Raw genomic sequence first — 19831 nt, 5'->3', positions numbered from 1 at the left:
AGAAGATTAGATAGAGATCCCTTTTACAAGCAGTAAAACTTCTTAGCCAGTTGTCTTGGAGATTTCTTATAAGACCCTCTGCTTCCTCAGTCCTCAAATGTACGCTTGTCATGTCAGGAATTATGAGAAAGGGCAATTGGTCCTTGATATGCAAACCATCAATGCAGAATGCTATATGTGGCACAGTTACTCAATTTAAGTGTAACTTGCATGTAGCTGCATACCTATGCATTGGCCAGTAGTAACTATTTGTTCTGCTTTAGTGGATGATATTGAAATCTTTTATCTCATTTTTGGTGGTTTTTTTTCTTTTTAAAGAGGGGGATCCTGGGGAATATTCAAAATCTGTATTTTTCAAATCTGAGTCAATCAATATGAATAGGATTTTAAAAGGAATAATTTGTGGCCTTCAAACGGAGAAAAAAAATTAGGCTGATGAACTTTAATTAAACTCCAAGGCCTGGAAGCAAATCAGTAAGAAACCGAGGGAAATTCAAGTTAAAGCTGAACTTCTAGTTTTTCTGCATATAAATCTTCCAGCAGCTGGTGGTATTTGCAAGAGCACAAGAGACTGTTTTTCAGTATTCCCTTTGATTTTTTTTTTCTTGCTTTATTATTCCCAAGCTGTAGCATTAAATATCATTTCAGAGGCCATGCCTGTCCCTAACTTCTCTCTGTCCTGTCTCTATGGTGTGTGTAAACACATATCTGCAGATACGTGTATTATATAGCTTTGTTCACTCACACATTGGTACAGCATTTATAGAACTAGGTATGTAATTTTTGTTGTTTTTTTTTTTCCCCAAATGAGTACTGCATTGCTGAAAATACCTCTGAAATTCCCAGTTCTGTGACTTTGAGCCTTCGCCAGGTAGAACAGCAATAACAGAATCATGGCCAGCGGTGCCATAAATTTCAACTGAAGTATTGGGTAAGAAGGCTGATTTCTGTTTGTACTGTTGTTAGAGATATTTATGCAGGGCAGGTCTTTCAGCAAGTGTGATTATTTTCAGAGAGGCCCTCTCCATTCTTGCATTAGAATGTGCTGGGGATGTATGCAGGGAATGGCACCTGACTAACAGCAGCCAGACAGTAGGAATAAAATCCCTTGAGTGTGAGACTTCTCTTTATGACCATTTTTCACTTCTAAAGCCACTTGAAAAATATTGTTCTTCAGGTAGATTTCTTTCCTAGATCCCTGTGTTAGCATTTGGGTGCCTGCCATTTTCCCAGACCAAGAAGCTCCTGAAGACTTAAGCTTTTCAAGTAGGAAAGTATGCACACACACAATTTGCAGCACCAGACGCTATTGAAAGAATAATGGACCATTCCCACATTCAGTTTCATTCTTCATGAGCTCCCTCCCAGACCTCTGGAGCCACTGTGCTAGCAAATGGTTACATTCTCTTTCTGTTCCATAACTCTTCCTAAACAAAATGTTAATTGAGATGTAGATTTATACAATTTAGATTCCTTTGTTAAATCGATGTGGTTAAAGGTAGCCTCTGGTTATTGAGGGAGTGGATCACTGAGCCAAATTAATACTTGCTGTTTTGTTTTTCTATATCCTACCATTTGGGAAAACAGTATGTGTTTAAGATTTAAGGAATACATCCACTGACTGTGTTTGTTTTAGATCTGTGCCATAGTAGTATAGCTCTAGAATGCAGGATTCTGTGTGTGTTCTGATTTGTGTTGTTATGTGAAGGAAACAACCTGGAAAAACAAACAGCAAAAACAAAAGAACCCTAAACTTCAGCATTTTTTTCTTAGCATTTGTCCGAGGAAGGGGTTATGATACTGGAGTTGTTATATAGATGATGGGCCTTCATGTGTGTCAGGTGTAACCTTGTGCCTGGGGTTTAAAATGACTTCTCACATTCTGGACATCTGTTGACCTGAAGGGTTTGCAGAAATGTTGTCTGACCTTACTTCTCAGTGATGTACACTTGAATTTGGGGTAAAAAAGAAAAAAAAGTAAAATATTAAAACGTTGAAGTTTGATAGTTGTAGAAAACCGCTGAAATGAGCTACTTTCTGTTCACAACAGTATAGTTCTCTTCTTGGTGATCCGATGCTGGAAAGGTTGAAAGATACCATGTCAATTGACGTGCTATCACCTGTTTGCATTAAGAATATCTTGTAAATAATGTACAAAGAGATCTCACTTCTACTTGCCTTTGTGGCCTCAAGAAGTCTGCTTCATATTTGTCTCTCATAATTTCTTCACTTTTTAAAATAAACACAATATTACGTCTCCAGCCTCATACAGGCATAATCATGAATGTTTATGTCAGTAATGTAAATGTAAAATGCTACTCTGGGTATGAGGTATGAACTGTTGCCTTTCCTGCATTTAGTACTTGCTAAAACAATCTGCAGGAAGCAGCTGGTGTAACACTGCATGCAGCGTGAGCTACAGATCCTGTTTATCCTTAGATTTTCAGTTTCAGCACTCACGTTGTTTCATCCCTCAGATCCCAGTAATACTCAAATGTATTATTGTGTATAATACTACTCGTTCTCCAGTTCTTCATAGGAAAGCATTGGACACAGAGTGAAAAATGAAATGCCATTTGTTTCCTCTTAACAAGCCACTATTCCTGAGTGCATGCTGTGAAATTTGCAGATAGGTGGTTCCTCGCCTGCATGTGACCTGGTTTTACAAATACTGCCTTGAGTCTGGCACTGCACCTGAGCTAACATACAAGCATCTGTGCTGCTGCCAGGGCCGGCTGGCAGCGTGTAGTGGGCGTTGGTGCAGCTCCCACACAAGGAGGAGCTGGGGGCACTCGGTGGGAGCCAGCCTTGGAGCCAGAGCAGTAGTACTGCCAGGGCTTCCTCAGCTCTGTATTACCCCGGATAAAGGAGGAAAGATGATGCTTTTGTTTGTCAATTCCTGAGTTTGCTTTGCTGATGGCCACTTCCAGTTTGGCCATCTGATAGCAGCTTCATAATTCCAAGATAACAATTGCCTTTTTCTATCCACATTTACAGCCTTGGTCATCACTTTGAGGCTCCACCAAAATGCAAATATCCAACACTTAGTCTTTTACAGTTCTTCAGACATAGCTTACTTTCTTTATTAGAAAAGTAATGCCCTCCAGAAGGCTATCACTCCAAAAACTAGTTGCTTTTCATTTTGTCTGGATGTTTTTAAAATTTTGTATGGGTGATCTGCTTTAAAAAATGCTTTTGGGGTGGATCTGCTTATTCAGTTCTGAATGAATACTTTATGTATGAAGACTTGATTGTTTCTGAACCATGGATTGTGGTGATATAAAAGGTGATACTGCTCAGTTAAATACTGACCTCAAAGATCATAAATGAGTATGTAGAACGTGAGGAAGCGGTCTCCAGTTGTTCCAGAAGAGATTTAGATTGGATGTCAGGAGGAATTTCTTCTCAGAGGGAGTGGTCAGGTGTTGGAATGGGCTGCTCTGGAAGTGGTGAATCCCCAACCTTGGCAGTATTTCAGAGACGTGCAGATGTGGCACTAAGGAATGGGACACTGTATGTCAGGTTGATGGTTGGACTTGGTGATCTTGGATGTTTTTTCCAACTTAAATGATTCATAATTCTAATGTAAGGCAAGAATGCAGTGAACAGCAGAAATGCCAGACGTCAGGGCTGAATAGCAGGTGAGTAACCTGCTGCAAACAAGTTTGTCACTTTATCCATTTCCTCATTTCTATTTTTGAAGTCATGAAAGATCATTTTACCGCCTTGCAAGCGTTGGTAGTTTGATACAAGGATATGGATTCGTGCATCTCTGAGAAAGGTGTTGAATCCTAAGCAAAAATCTTAAAATGACAAAGTACAGAAAGCTCAAAATTCTCGAGTACTCCAGGGTTTCAATCTAATGAGACGAAGGACAACCAGAGACAATTTGGACTGATGTGAATCAAAATGTGGTGCAGGAAAAAGGTGTATGAGAAACAGTTCTTAGTAATCTTGTTCATGACCCTAAGCAACATCTCCCTCACGGTTACTGTTCGTTGTGATCGGAATCAATCCTGCATTCACACCTCTGAGGAATTAATTATGTCAGCCAGTTAGTTGAGGAGGGCCCAAAATTGAGATTAAAAGTTTCAAACGGTAAGAAGCAAGTGTTCTCCTGTGACACGATCATTAAATGCTGACTTGATAAGCCAAGACCTTCCCCAGAGAACATTTCTGAATGATTTTGGAGTGTATTTTATTAATGGAACTGTTTCCCTGCTGAACTGACGATGTGTTTTTAAGCACTGCCGTCACTTCCAGAGGCGCTATGAAAGGAGAGGTGATTCTTCTCACCAGAAATAGAACTGCTACGCTGTACAGTTTATACTTCCAGAAATTGCTTTGAGGCTTCAGTTTGTATTTGATTTTGGCTGTTTGCAAGATTGTATGATCCAGTCGATCTGGTCATGTTTTAAATTGAAAACACACATACTTTGTGTATACTATGAAGTATCATTTGTATGTAAAGAGGAGCCCGGGAGAGTGTATTTGAAAGTTTTTAAGCTGCACCTGGGCGTAGAGAAGGCTTAGCAAATGGTCTTCTGTGTATCCGTTGTGTAGTTGTTGTTTTTGGTTTTTTAATCAATGTACGTCAGAGATCCAAATACAAATAAAGTGAGCCCTGTAGGCTAATTAAATCAGTGCCTCTGTGGAAGAACTTCGTTTCTGGAATTCCTCTTGTAAATCCAAGATATAAACAAAAACCTGGTTACTTTTATATCATTTCCCTCTGCCTCATGTATGTGATTCTGGAAGTTGGAGAGTTGTATGTTTATGCCTTGCTTTTATAGCAGAATATTTGTGTGGCTGAGTTTTTATTGAAGCATAATTCCTGGTTTCCTTGCAGTTGAGCAAGGCTACTGTACAGTGGGAACATACATTAACTCGAGTCACTGTACAAGGCTGTTCAGTTTGAAGCTGTTGAGGCAGCAAATCGTTCTCCAGTGTTTCCTCATTAAAAGTTGTTTGCCACTTCTCTGGAGATCCTGAAAATAAATTGGAAGCGTTTCCTGAAAGAAGGATGTGCAAAGAACAGCTTATTGGCCACGGATCTTCTGTCCCCCCATCTCCTGCCCCACCTGTGGCTGGACAGGTACCTTACGTTCTGTTCTGCTTCGTTTCACCTGCATGCCTGACTGAGCAGCTGCCAGAGCCTGCCTTTCAGCTGAAGTTGGCTTTAGTTTGTTCCTTCTTAATAGCTTTACAGTTTGCTTATAGGCTGTGAGCTCCTGGTTTTCTACATTTTAAATGGACTAGTGCAAAGGTAGTACCTGCCTTAAGAGTTTATAATCTAAAAAGACATTCTGGTGTGATACTGTCCTTGCCATGCGTCAGATGTGAATTTGGGGCTTTTTATTATACACATATTTTTAATAAATTCCAATGTAATCACAAAATCTACCGTTTGTGAGGAGTTTATATTCGTTAGTGTGAATAATCAGACCCACTGCTTCTGTTAAGTACAAAGCCTCCCTTTTATTTTTAATAGCAAAATACTTCCAGAACGGAGCCCAGCAGCTCACATTGGAAGAAGGAAACGTAACACATCTTTTAAAGCTTCCTGTTCATTTTGGTTGTGCTTACTGCTTTTCTTACCTCTCTCTGATTTTTTTTTTTTAAATACTCCTCTCTGCAAAAGCAGCCTTTGTAGACTTGCTCCCTTTTTTATGTTACTAATAGAGTCTAGGGGCTTAGCACAGGTCTTTATAGTTACAGATTGTTTCCAATACATTTTTTCTTTACAAACTATGGGCAGGACTGCACACGAAATCTGTTATTGTATTTGTGCTTTGTACTCGTGTACTTGTTGACTGTTTTACAAGCCAGTAACGTAGTAGCCACAGGCTCGGAAGCTTGCCCAGAAATCTGGCATATTTAATTAGTGCTAGTAAACAAGCAGAGTTTCAAATTTAATTTTTCCTTCTTTAATTCCTATAAACCTCAAGCCATTTAAAACTTAATTTTGACACTAGTTTCGTTTATGCAGTTGGATAATACTGAAGTAGTCCACAACCACAGATGGAATGGTCCCAGTCTCTTCCAAGCAAGAAGGGAATAGAAGTTGTTTCATTTTAATAGTATTTGAGGTTGCCATAAAACTGTAAATGATAATCTTCAGGTCATCTACTATGTGTTTTCTTTTCTTTTTGTGAAGCTAAGTGTTTCAAGATGAGGAGATTGCCCTGCTGTGGGTTTAGCCTTGAAAAGGAGAAGGACTGCATTTGTTGCCTCTCTGGACTTGGTACAGAGAAGTATTTGAAGAGCAAATTATGGAGACATCTAAATGCTCTTACCCACCACAGACGTCTCATTGCCTCAAGTCTGCATGGTTTGAATAACTGCCGCAGATAGCAGAGGGTTCAGCTGCTGTCTTTCTCCTTTTGCTTTTCAGCCTGGGCTTGTGATCAGTGGTGAAAATGGCTCTGTATTACTGCTTTCATCCTTAGGGACCGCTGAATCTAGGTCAATGACTTTTCTCCTATCTGTTTAATTACTGAAGTCAAGGTGTCTCAAGACTACAGGTGTGCCATTGTCCTGCATCACAGTGATAAAATGCTTGCTAATTTTGGCCTGGAACTGGACTTTGTAATGACATCTGCAAAAAAATGCCAAATTATATCAGTATTTAGACTGTGAAAATACACTGAGCAGTGTCTTAATAAGTGTCAAGATAATTTTTCCTTCGAGACTTTTTTAAAGTGAATACTGCCCATATCTTCTAATTAAAGGTAGTTCCCACCTGCTGTATTGAGTTAGCACATGCTGAGCTGTACAGAGCTCTTGTTTGTGTGAGGTTTCTAATTCAGCAGTAATTATCCAAGGGCTGAAGTTAACTTACAGCTCAAAAATATCATTTCAGTGCATTGAATTGGCCAAGATTTTCTCTTGTCCACTGCAGTTTTCTAACAGCCATATTATCATCGTGTAAAAGGCGTGAAATGTCCCCTGCTGAATCTTAAGCTGTTATTCAGGTCCTAGCAATGGGTGAAAGATGAGGAAAAATGCTGGAAATTGCACTCTGTCCTCAGTGCAGTGTATGTTTATGTTCAGTGGGTCTTTATGCTGTAGCACTCCAACCTCAGTGTCCTCCTGAAAGCATTTATGTGTAAGCTCAGGATCTTACAGTAACGTGCTGCAGTAACTTCTGTTATGGCCATTAACAAATCTGGAAGTTTTAAGTTATGAGTAATCTGGTCTAATCAGAAACTAAAGCAGTGTGGTTCTAAGTGCTGTAATTACTTGTTTAAAAAATGCATACTTGGACTTTGGGTGGATGTTAAACTCTTCTTGTGGTAGCAAATGTTCCTGTGTCATTTTTTTTCTCCCTGATCTTTATGTTCATCATCCCCTGGTGTTTCTGATGATGTTTTGTAAAATGCAAGTTACGTATTAGAAGAATTACTCATAGAGTTACTTTTGGTTGGAAAAGGAAGAGGAGGCTGCAGTTGGCTTCAGAGGGACTTTAACTCTCTTTTGGTTTTAAATTCTGTTGTCACTCTGCACAAAGAATGATGCTTTCTCTATCTTTAAGGCTTTGTTTTAACGACTGCATATTAGACACTTCTAAAATATTTGCTGACAAATACCGTAGTGTCTTTCAAAATGGCAAAGTATGGAAGTATCTCTTTTACTTGTGTGGAATTTATACCATTTGCTGTATTCTCTGCAAAGCCAGGCAGTATTTGAATGCTGATGCTGTCCTGAGCCCTGTTGGCTTTCAGTGCCCTGAGATCTCATGACCCAAAACTGATGTTGCCCTACCTCCAGGCTGCCGTGTGTCTGAGGGAGTACCTCAGTGCAGGATGTTATGACTCCCTGCTGAGTCATAACTTGAGCTCTGTTTTCCTCCAGGGAGGCAGAATTTGTCCCAGTAGCTGTACTGTCAAAGGAAAGTGAGTGATCAGGTGTGGCCTGTGCACAGTAACAGATTCCAAAAGAGATTTTTAATTGTAAGCAACTGATAGTGAAGAAGGCTCTCATGAGGTACCTGCATTTTGCAGATCCTACACTGTAAGTTCTAGCTGTGAGGAAAATGCCCCTCTGCACCGAGAGGCACAGAACACCCTTGGAGCCCTCAGGAGCACTGTTGGGCGAGGTGCCTTGCTGGGTCTGGTTCTGTTTGCCTTTGAGTCTAGGGCAGTGACATAAAGAAACTGTGGCAACCTTCCTGTGTTTAAGCTATATATTGCTAGTGACCTACAGCTTTGACCCAGTATTCAGTTTCACTGTTTCCCATGCATTTACTGTAATTATTTGATTTAAGAAAATATATCATATGTCTGCTACTCAGCCCTTTGGGGACTGATGTAGGAGGGATCAGCAGGAACTGCTGTTCTTCAGTAGCCTCTACTCAATCCTCCGGCTTCGCTTGTTTGCTTAAAACTTGTTCCTCTTATGTGTTGTCATCCTTTCAGCCCTGGTGATCTTAAGGAACAATTATTTGCTAAGGTGAATTTCCACTAAGCAGGAAGCAAAATGAGCTGAAAATTGGAAATCATTAGGGTTGCCAGGTGCAGACTTTTAGTTCTTTCTCCTCCTTTAGCAAAGAAAGCATTTCCCAAAGCTTGATTAAATCTCTTAAATCACAGTTTAGCTCAGCATAAGAAAAATAAGCTCAAATACCAAATCTGAGCGAAATGACTAAGCCATGTCCCGTTGTGTTGGAATTGAATTGGTTATAGTGCACAGTAATCTACTTCATTGTAATCCCAGCCTTAACTGTAGCATAAGATTATTACATTGAATGTGTATAATAAAAAGGCTTTCACTTTGTATGTACTGCTTTAAATATTTTGGCACACCAGAGAAAGAAACTTTACATGCAAGGCTTGATTAATCCTTTTTCTCTGTGTGCAGAACAAGTAGCTACTGGAGCTCAAGGGTAGAACGTATTAATAATGTCTCTGGCAGTCCCTGCCCTCCTTCAGGGCAGGGTATTCTCCTCTCTTCATACCAAACTCCGTCCTTATTATCGTGTTGGTCCCTCTTTTGCTTTCCAAGTGAAGCACGTGGGTGTTCTAGCAGACCAGCACCTAATAGAAAAGCACCTCGTGTAAAAGATGCGCACGGCCTCAATTTCAGTTGAGGGCAGGGAAAGGAGAAAGGGGGTAGGGAGACTGTGGGGAGCCCCAGCCTTCGCGTTGTTCCTTACAGCTGTTAGCACTCAGTGTGGCAGAGCAGCCCCTTGAACCAAGCTTAGGGAAACTGCCGACCCCAGCAGCTGTGTCGGCGTGCTCCTAGGGGATGCTCATGCACCCAGGAAGCTTTCCTCCTCTTGGGGTGGGCGAGGAATTGCTGCTGTTCTCACTTTCCTAAGAGGAAGCTGGAGCAGGGTGAGGAAAAACATTCTGTGCAGGGCTGTATGATGAGTTGGCCCTGCAGCCGTCAGCACCCTCACTGCTCAGCGCTGAGGTCAGAGAGATGTAAATGTTCAGTTGTGGCGTTGGTGCCAAGATAACGAGTCTTTGTGTATGGAAGGTCATGCTGGCTTATTGTGAACCATTACTGACCTTGAACAAATATTAATCCTGAGCTCTGCCTGCTAACCTATACTCTTTATTCTAGAGAAAATGACTTAATCTTTGGCTTTCAATGAAAGCACGTTTCTTTACCAAAAAGTTTTCAACATCATCTTGTCAGAAGTAGGTTCATAATTTGTATTAGAGTCTCACGAGCATATTAATAATATAATATAGCAAAGAAAAATGGCACATGATGAAGGTTATATATGAAAAATATTTATTATTCGGAAGGCTTTCAAGCAACTCTAGGTCACTAGATCAATAAAACATTTGGATTTTGAACTACTTGCCACTCCTGGTGCAGGGCCTCTGCAGAAGCAGCTTTGTGAGGATGAAGTGTTACGTTCCTGGGTGTCTGCATGCTGTCTGCAGGCAGGTGCTGGGGTGTCTGATGGGAGAGCTGTGCTGTGAACATGCCACATCCTTCCCTGCTAGGCCCTCAAGGGACCAAAGAGTGTTGTATGATGCCCTCTTGTTTTTGTAAATAAGGTTGTTGGAAAATTGACATAAGAGCAATACCGAGAACTTGGGGTGACTGAGCTTGGGAGGCAGGGTCACTGGGGGGGCCATAAGACAGGCAGCAGCAATCCGTGCCACCTTTAAATCCAGGCTTGGTGACGGTATTTCTGCCAGGCTGTGCCCTGCTCCTCGCTGTGCCAGCTGCCTTACATCACCCAGGTGTTCCTCAGAACACAGCTGAACCAGTTCTTCCACCTGAGAAACAGCATATTGCCAGCCAAAGCCATTCTATGATAGATGATGTGATTCCTCTAATTAAACCTTGCTCAGCCTTCCTGCAGAGCGGGAAGGCGGGTGGCCCGGCCCAGTTTTGCAGGACAACCCAGGACAGGGAGCAGAGCCGTGCACCACAGCTGCTGCTGTTCAGCCCAGAGATGGCAGCATTTCACTGGTGGGCAACGCAGGCCTGCTGTACAGTGGGGACATTCATTTTGCTAAGTGCTTTGGGATCCTTTTGGCCAAAAGCACTGTGTAAAATTAAGGTCATAAGGTGTCTGGGATTTTTGAAGAGCCAGTGTAACAGTGGTCTTTTATTATTAGCGAGTTTACAGCCAAGAGCTGTCCCGTAAATGAGCAATGCATTTTAGGGATTTTTTTTTTTCCCTTCAAAAGTAGGAATTGAGACATTAAAGGTGGTCTGGCAGCTTTTGCTGTAAGGCTTCTCTTAGTGTGAGTCTGTACACCGGTTTTGTGTCAACAGGAGAGCACCACCTCCAGTGCCGACAGGCAGGGTCAGCCCGGTGTGATGGAAGTGGATGGTGCACTTCTTGCAGTGTGCTTGTGGGAGGGGAAAGAAGGGATCCACTTTGGCTGCGCAGACTGTGTGAGCTACTCGCACTTACTTACAAAATAAATGCATAGAATCCATCATTTTCACTTAGAGTGCTTTTAATTTATTTCTTTTTCCTTGAGGGATAGCAGGCAGATGAACTAATGCTCCATAAGCCCACGGTAGATGTAATTCACATATCAGCTCGGAAGCCAGGTTAATAGTAGCTGTGATTGCCTTCTTATTGTGTCACTGCTCGGATTAGTGTTGGAGTACAGATAGCCCCGGGTCCTTGAGATTATTTAAAGGCCTTCATATTTTCCACCAACAGCTGTATGAAGTTAAAGGAAAGGAGGCCATGGGATTTCTCTTTCTCAGCTAGTTTATTTGTGAGGTGCTGAGGTTAATGTGGCAATATCCCATGCTTAGTAAGAGAGGCTTTTTGGCTTTAAGCATTGTGTGCGCTCCCTTCAGATTTATGATTTTGACCCCAGCCTGGCATTATCACACTGTCAGTGGGAGTGCGGGGCTGCTTGGAACCTCCAGCTCTCGGTGGTAATCGCTCTTAATTAGTTTACAGTTGAAACAATTGTCCGTCTTTTTGCCTTTAACAAGAGAAGGTTGCTCTATCAGTGCTTGACTTCCCCGAGGGAGGAAATCCCAAGTGAGGTTATCAGGGAGAAAAAAGCTCTGGGCTCCGCTTTCAAAGCAATGCCATGTACGAAGCATGCATCAATCCTGTTAGTACTGCTTATTATTTCACAATGGCGCGTGAGGAATGACGGGCACAGGCCTTTTTAAGGCCTCTTGCAGACCTTTATGCGCTCTCATCCCGAGTCAGGATTTTGTGGAATTAGGTGCTGATAAAAGCTAATTTTACACATTAAATTGCATTCTTTGAAACTGCTCTTTTAGTTGCCGATCTTTTCCTCACTTCTCAACAGATCTCTGTGAGCTTCCTCATTGTCAGCTTTCTGCCAGGGAGCCCTCTGTGCCGCATCATTAGGGCTGAAATCTGCCATCACTTAACATAACACACAGCGCTTACAACGGGGAGCAGCCCCCTCCCTTGCATGGGAGCACAGCCCATAATAGATGCTATAGTGGCAGCGCCAATGGGAGTTTTACCATGTATTTTAATGACTCGTGCTTGATTACATTTGCTAGATTGAACTGAAGTTCCTGTAGTAATTGGTGTGATTCCTAGGGGCTTCACATTTGACGTTCCTCGCTCATTAAAAAGCTCCAACAATGGCTGTTGCAACTTTCATCTCTACGGTGACCCTCTCAGATATATATCCAGCCTTTCTCTTTTGATAAACTACCCAGCCCTGCATGCATTAACACGTACCCATCTGCAGCCAGCCCCTCCCACTACCTTCTCCACTGCTTTGATGATATAATTAAAAGCACTGTGCATTATCTCCTTCCGAGCGATAAGTGTAGGTGCGCCAGCTCTCAGCTCCTGCATTGTTTGTTATTCGATTCTCTCTGTATCAGCTGTTCTTCTGACTGGCTCATTTTTCATATGTTGTAAAGATTAGCTGATGGAGGGGGAGATCAGAGGCACGGGGAGGGAGTGTGGCTTTCCATATTAGTAACCAGATGCTCATTTGAAATGGTGATGGAGTTTGCTGTTATCTATTAGATTATTTGACTCCTGTTCTTTTACCTGAAGATGAACTGGTTTAAGTGTTAGTCCATGAAAATTGGTATCATCTTTAGTGGCTTGTTATAAGACAGTGCTCTTATCAGCCTGGGTCAGCGTGGCTATTTTCTCCTCGAGTCTGGTTTACAGAAATCACAGTTTTGTTTATGCGTATGCCCAAACTTGCCTGTTTGACCTCTGAGACTGTGATTATAATATTAATCTATGGGACTATTCTGTTGCACATCTCTTAGGTGGTCTGTGTTTCAGAGGATTTTCATTGTGGGACCTCCCTCTTGTTCAGCATGACATTCCATTATTGCTCATGTGTTCTACATTGAAAGCCAGCTTAGAGTGGTGCTCCAGTATTTCTTGTGATCTGGCTGGATTTTCATCGCTCAAGGTGTGATGAAGCTGCTGAAAGGACAGCACTGTGCTGCTCTGTCTACTTACACAGATTTTAAGAAACTCTGTTGTAAAGTTGCTTAGCTGATTTGGTTTAATATTTGCATGTAGTTACATATCCTCAGTGCACGGTGCTAAACAGTGTCATTCCAGTTTGCAGGTGGGGAGACTGGATGTGTGAAAGCTGCTCAGACACTGGCAGCAGAACTGGCACTTACAGAGGAATTCCTGGTTTACACTGTTCTGCTTATAGCCTTGTTACCTTCTCCTGCCGTGTATTTAAAGGAAGCTTGAATAGAGAGAAAAAAAATGGCATACTGGCGCTGAAGCTGTGTCGTCTTCAAATTGAGAATTGTTTTTTTCCTGTTCTGTCTCAATATAAATATATTTATTAATATATTCATTTTATAAATACAAGAGATCTTTTTTTCTCAGGGAAGATGGAAAAATTCTCCATCCCATAAATCCACAATGAGGAAACCATCCTCTGGATGCAGAGCAGTAGCAAGTTTGCAAATTTGCAAATGCAAGGCTTCATTAAACTCAGTAGATTCCCTTTCCTTGCATAAAGAACATTGCTATTTGGGCTGACTTCCACAGCAACATCGGGGACACTGATAACATCAGTACTGGAGCACTGCTAGGTGAGCTCATGTTTTGTTAATGAAGTAACCAACTGGAGGTATATCTATCACTTCTTAGTACCATATACTTACTCCAAAGTGCCATACAACTCATACAGGAACTTTTCCTTACAAGCAGGCCTTGCAGAACGTATCACTAGTTAATAATACCCTTGGTTTGATTTGAGTGACGTGCTTGAGAAATGCCATCTGAATTCATAAAATCTTAAGGCCTTTAGTTGTTCAGTGTTAATCAAGATATGCTCTGCAAAAATGGCTTACTAGAACGCTTTGGTATACTAGACAACTTTGATATTAGTAAGCATTGAGTGTGTTAGTATTGGTTTACTTATCCATGTACTAGCCTAAGTTAAGTGATCCCTTTACTTAGCTAATGAGTAAAAATGATCTTGATCGCAAACATCTGACTTTGGCGTGACCTGGAATAAGAGAACAAAGTTGGCTGGAAGATGCTGGTAAGATGTATTCATTTAGACTTCATTACAAAATCTGGGCATCAAAGGAGAAAAAATGAAAATATAGGTCCTTTCAAGTATAGGTTGCAATTTCCTTCCTTTATAGGCCCAGGACCGAGTCCAGTTACAGACATCTTGAATGATTCCACTGTCGTTGGACTGTTGATGGCTTTGTTCTTGAAACAGTGGATCTGATAGAGACTTCTGAGCTACTGAGATGCTAATGTGCCCCTGATTTGAAAAGTAAGAATTCCCTGTTTGCCATTGTTTGGCTGATGATGAGAGGGAGTTCTCCTGACGTTTTCCATCTTATTGGACTGGGGGTGCAAATGCTTAGTAATCAAGCTGTGGCAGTCATTTGTAATGTGTAGTGCTGAGAAGGTGGGCAGACCCCATCTCCTTCCCCTGTTTGCCTCCAGGAAGAGCTGGAAAAAAACATAGTAGTGTTGTGTTTGCTAGTGGAACATGCACAGCCTTGCATATTAAGGCAGGCACTTAGCCAGAAGCTTTGAATTATTGTACCCTGACATTACCCACTGTAACTTTTAGCACTCTGGGCCCATTACTTTGGCTTCCTGCCCAGTAATGTGCAATTTCCACTTACATAAGAAGATGTAGCAGGAGTAATGACTCCTTGGAGGAGGTGTTTTCTTTCACAGCAAATCAGCCCAGGGCCAGCAGGTGTAAGTTTGCAGACAGAGTCCAGTAATGGCAGCCTGCACTATTTTCCTGTCTGATAAACCAGCAGTGGGAAGAAAGAAGCAGATCTTCCTTTGCAAACCTCTCACAATCCACTGACTTCATTGCAAAGACAAACTCTTGCAAACAGCCATGCGAAGTTCCATGATTTTATTTTTTTCCCCCTCTTCTAGGCACCCCAGGATGCACATCAGAACAGGGCTGATGGACGCCCATCTCTACTGTCTGAAGAAATATGTGGTAGACTTCCTTGTAGAAAACAGGTAAGAAACCAAACACAATGTAAAGTCACAGCAGGTGTTTGCACTGACAGGTACTTCAGACTGGAGCTTTTAAAGGAAGATTTGCTTCATTAAATTGGCTGACAATGGAAATGGAAAATAAGCTAATTAAAAACAAACAACTTTAATGTCATGAAAAGCAATGCTAAGCATTATGCCTGACTTTCTTGCTCAGGCTTTTCTTTTAATCTAGTAATGGCAAAAATAAAAGCTAAAATTTTTGCTTCGTTCTGCATCTCTTGTTATCCTAATGTAGCTGTGTTTCTTGGCTGCTCACTTTGCCAGGGCTCCCCCATTGTTAGGGCTGTGAATACATTTCTGACCTTTGGTTTCCCCCACCACAGTCTGTTTTGGCCTTTGAAATCACCTTTCCTCTCCCCCCTCACATCCACCACCGCTGCAGGTGGGCTATCTCTGCAGCATCCTATGTTTTTAGCTTGTGATGTTCCTCTGTCAAAACTCTGAGACCACCCACTGAGAGCAAGAAAAACATCCATTTATGGAAGTGGAGAAGGATCTTAGCTATAATATTTCATGAAATGGACAAAAAAAAAAAAACACCCTTGTTTATCTTTAAAAAAACAAACAAATGAACAACTCTCCTCACAGTAAGTAGTTTGGTTTTGGAATTGATGTCCTCTTCCTAGAATTTTTGTAGCTCTCTCATCATGTACATTACATATATTGAATGCTCACTGAGTTCTCAAGACTTTTTCTCCCTTTTAAGTAAGATGAAAGATAAAGGGGGTGAGTAAGTGTTGTGTTCCTAGTGCTTTTCTTAGTAGATAAACTGATGTGAGAAAACATTGTGGGTGGGTAAGTAAGGGGATTTGTGGTAGCCTTGACCATATACAAATCCGGTGATGCAGTTGTGTATGTGTTCAAAGGAGCTCTTTGAATAAGGTTCTGGGAGTGAGCTAAAATTAAGTGGAAAATCTGTGTTAACCCTCAGGGCAATTTCTTACCATGCATAAGAATAAAGCTTATCTGCTGCTGTGACTGGCACGTGGGAGCATTGTGCAAGTCATTTTAGATCCCGTTGGTGTATGAGAATGCCTGAAAGGTGAGAAGGCTTCAGGAGAAGGATTTTAAATCTGGAATAAGCCTTTTATTACCTGTATTTTAAAAAGTCACTGACATCTTGGACTCTGTGGATTCCGTGGAAGCATGAGGCAGTGTGTATGCATCTCTTTTGTCATAATACAACATGTAGAGTTAATATCTGGAAATCTCAGCCACGTAGTTTTGTTGGGATTAGGCATTGCTTGAATATGTGGAAACATTTCACACGTTCAGTTTTTTCCTTGGTATACTTCATTTCTTTTGAATTTGGATCGTTATGTTTGGGGAACAAGGACAGTCTTTGTCTGACATGTCACAGTGCATGACACAATGAGGCCCCTAAACATAAACATTGGTCATTTCAGATTTCAAGGCTTTATGCGGTTTCCATTCAAGCTGGCAAAATCTTTGCTTTTATGAGTGGCATGATTTTGCCTACATTGTATTAACCAAAGCCAGCAGAGTGAAATTCTGCTTTGCATTCCTCAAGTTGCCTCCAGATCAAGTCTTCTGGATTTTTGCAGGTTTGTCAGGGCTATTTCTTTTCCAGAGATCATTTTGTCTATGTTGTTTTATGAAATTGTCTTTGTTTTACATAAGCCTTCAGTACAGATACTGCCTACCTGCTATGATCCTCTGTTCCTCAGGTCTGACTGCCACATTTGCCTTACTTAAACAGCAGGTAGCTGCCTCGTTCTCTTCATTACATATATGCTGCTAGTCTTCTGAATTGAGAGGGAGAGAATCAATTGCTAGTAATGTGTCTAACTGGCAGATCTGGAGAATGGGCCTTTTGCCATGATGAATAAGTTGGGCTTTCAGGCTTCTGGCATCGGGGGCATTTGCAGCTTGTTTTTCTTTGCTAAGGAAGGGGAGGACAGTGCATACCCAGAGATCTTTCCTTGTTTGGCAGCAATGTGCCAGGGCTTTTGAAAGACCCTGCAGAATATTTTTCCCTCAAAAGTACTGACATCGACATAATTGTTTGGGTTTAGGGAATCTTTTTAATACTTTGGGTTTTAGTCTAGAGAAAGCGTACAGTAAGACTTCGCCTCTCTGCAATTTTGCCCCAGGACTGGAGAAGCTCAGATGCCTTGTTTAAGTTGTGCGTATTTAAAACTAACAGCAGGGATTGAAGTGAACAGTGAAGCTCTTGTGTGGTGCCAGGAAGTACTGACACAGCGTACTTCCTCAATATTACAATATTTACATTGTGTTAATATTTTAACAGCGGGGCTTGATGGCAGGCAGAACACCTTTTTTCATTGTTTGTAGCTTAGGAAAGCATTTGCTTTTTTTTTTTTTGTTTAAGTCAAATTTTATTTTGACATACAAGAGCAGAAAAAATGCTGCCCAGCAGCAAAAATATCAAGTCCTACAACTGGTCACTGCTCACCATTCTGCAGAGGAAAGTTATGATTACTTCCAGGTCAAAGAATTGCATGAAAACTAATGTGGTTGTGTGTGTGGGATCTGTTGCTCCAAGTGGGATAAAAGCCCAGTGTACTCCGAGTTTAGCTGCAGAGATGTGGTTAAAATGGCAACTAGCTCTCCCACCGAGAATGTAGTTTGCATATAGCTGCACCTGTAAGAGTAAATTGCATTCCTCTGCTTTGATCAGGTTAATATATGCGTTGTATGTAAAGTCAGAAATCGCTAGCAACTATTAGGAAAATGGGGGTGGAGGGGGGGTGAACTGGCTGAGATCTTGTTTTGTCCAAGTACGTGAGTCTGATAGGATTTGGGACAACTCTGTAATATGACACCCATAGAAAAAGGCTCCATTTATTGTTCAGATCCCAAATGGAGCATTATACAGAGGTTTTATTATCAGCACGGCCACTGTCTTTGTGTTGCTGGACAAACCCCTTCATGTGTCTGTGCACTTGTTTCATCTTCTGTGTGGGATTGTTTAGAGAATAATCAGTGTGTGTTTGGCAACACTCGGCTTGTACCTTGGGGGATGCTTGGAGAGGTCGGAACACTGTTCAGGAGTTGGTAATTCAGTTCGTAGTCCTTTAATACATTTTTATGAACTATTTTAAAAGGCCTAAATAACAGATTCTCTTGCCTGAAGTCTTATTGCGCTTTAGGAAACCATACAAGTTGCTGAGTTCTAAAAACAGAAATAACAGAAATCTGTAGTGCCTTTGAATGAAAGTCAGAGGAAATGGGCTGTCTATTAGAAACCCCTCAAATCTGTACATCCTGACAAAAATAAAAGACATCACAGCCCTAACAGGGTTTAAACCTGGGAAATAAACTACTTTTTCTTTCCTTGTCGAGGAGGAAAAAATGGAGTTTGGTTGTTAATATCTCCATCTCCATTTATCTCTCAGCCTCCAGTTTAATATGCATTGTTGTGAAATTGAGTCTTCAGGCATGTGACAGTCCTACCTGCCTTAATCTGCCAAAGTGAAACACCAGTGGTTCCACAGTGACCTGGGGAACAGACGAAGAAATTAGTGCCCCAAGCAGTTTGTCCGTCCTTGCAGCTGGAATTGACTCCTTCCTCTCTCTCTGCTCCACTGCACCACCAGGGTGGACCGATCCTCCCTCATCCTCCTTGCTGTAAGAGCTCTGCTCTGCTCAACTGCACCACGGCTTTGCACAGTTAAAAATCTGTTCTCCCTGCACTCGGGCAAGAGCTCTTCTTTCCTAAACATCTCATTTTTCAGAAGAAAGCTGGCCTTGGATGCTTTCATTTGGCCGTAGGTGCTGCTCTGCGTGCAGTGGGGAAGGCGGACAAGTGCTGGCTGCTGGAGCTACCCTGCCAGCACAGGGCAGCGACAGCTGAAGGTGAACACCTGCACCGCATGATGAACTGCACAATATTGCTTTTCTTAAAAAGATCTTTAGGCAGGCCCAGCCAGCAGGCAAGACAGCAGCAAGGCTGTAGCTGGCTGGGGGCATGGCTCCACCCCACAGCTGGCGGGCCTCACACCCCTGGGGCCCTGGGGTGGCAGCCAGCACAGTAGCCAGTCCCCTTTTTGGCACTCTCCTGAGTGCTAGGTTGGAATCCTGCCTTGTTGCTGCACTCAGGGCAGATGGAAGAAGAGAGTCCTTATTCTTTTTTTCCTTGTGAACTTCATCTGTAGTGGAGGGCAGATTCTGGCTTTGTGAACCCAGAGTGTTGCACAGACATGCACCGAGACTTCTTTACTACGTGCTGGCAGTTTGCTTGCTAACAATCCCATCAGAGCTACTAGCAAAGGAAAAGTGAAGTTGTCTTGTTGTTTGCATTCTGTTTTTTAGGTTATTTCTAAAGCTGTAGCCTGGTGAAATAATGTACCTGATTTGGGGAAGGAAGGGTAAAAGTAAAGCAACCCTTTGTTTTGAAAATTTAAGTATTAAAGGTGAATCTCTCTTTCTATCTTGCCTAGATGTTTAGAAGTAGATACGCAATATGCTTTTGATACACGTGTACGTAAGTGATATTGTACCCAGTCAGTTGTTACCTGTATGTGCACATCTGTTACATGTGTTCAGATCTCATCTTGCTCACAGCTGAAAGCAGTAGCCGTGTGCAGTCTGCCATTTCCACCTCTTACTGAGGGATACCAGAAAATCAGAGGCCAGATTGAGGCTGCTTAAAACAAGGAAATATGGGGTCATACTTCTTAAGTTACCTCTGCGAGTCATTGTTATTAAATGCTTACTTCACAAGTCAAACTCCTGGCAGTTAGGAAGTGCCACAGCTGAGGATTCCCGTGCAGCATTGTGATTCTGTATGTGCCATGCATTACAGTCCAGTTTCCAATTACATAGCTCTGTTCTTTTTTCTTTCCTCTGTCACATTGCATCATTGGACACCTGAGATGTTCA

At 41.8% G+C, this 19831-nt stretch overlaps 1 protein-coding gene across 1 annotated transcript in view; it reads left to right on the top strand.

Moving 5' to 3' along the window:
- Window positions 1–19831, top strand: part of EIF2B3 (eukaryotic translation initiation factor 2B subunit gamma) — a 74620-nt gene that overhangs the window by 13204 nt on the left and 41585 nt on the right. Inside the window, exon 3 of the mRNA XM_010716194.3 lies at window positions 14837–14926. Within this exon, the coding sequence (XP_010714496.1) occupies window positions 14837–14926 (90 nt within the window). The remainder of the gene's footprint in view (window positions 1–14836; window positions 14927–19831) is intronic.

The sequence above is a fragment of the Meleagris gallopavo genome, chromosome 10 (assembly GCF_000146605.3).
Source record: "Meleagris gallopavo isolate NT-WF06-2002-E0010 breed Aviagen turkey brand Nicholas breeding stock chromosome 10, Turkey_5.1, whole genome shotgun sequence".
NCBI lineage: Eukaryota > Metazoa > Chordata > Aves > Galliformes > Phasianidae > Meleagris > Meleagris gallopavo.
This window is presented reverse-complemented; position numbering and strand designations above follow the sequence as displayed.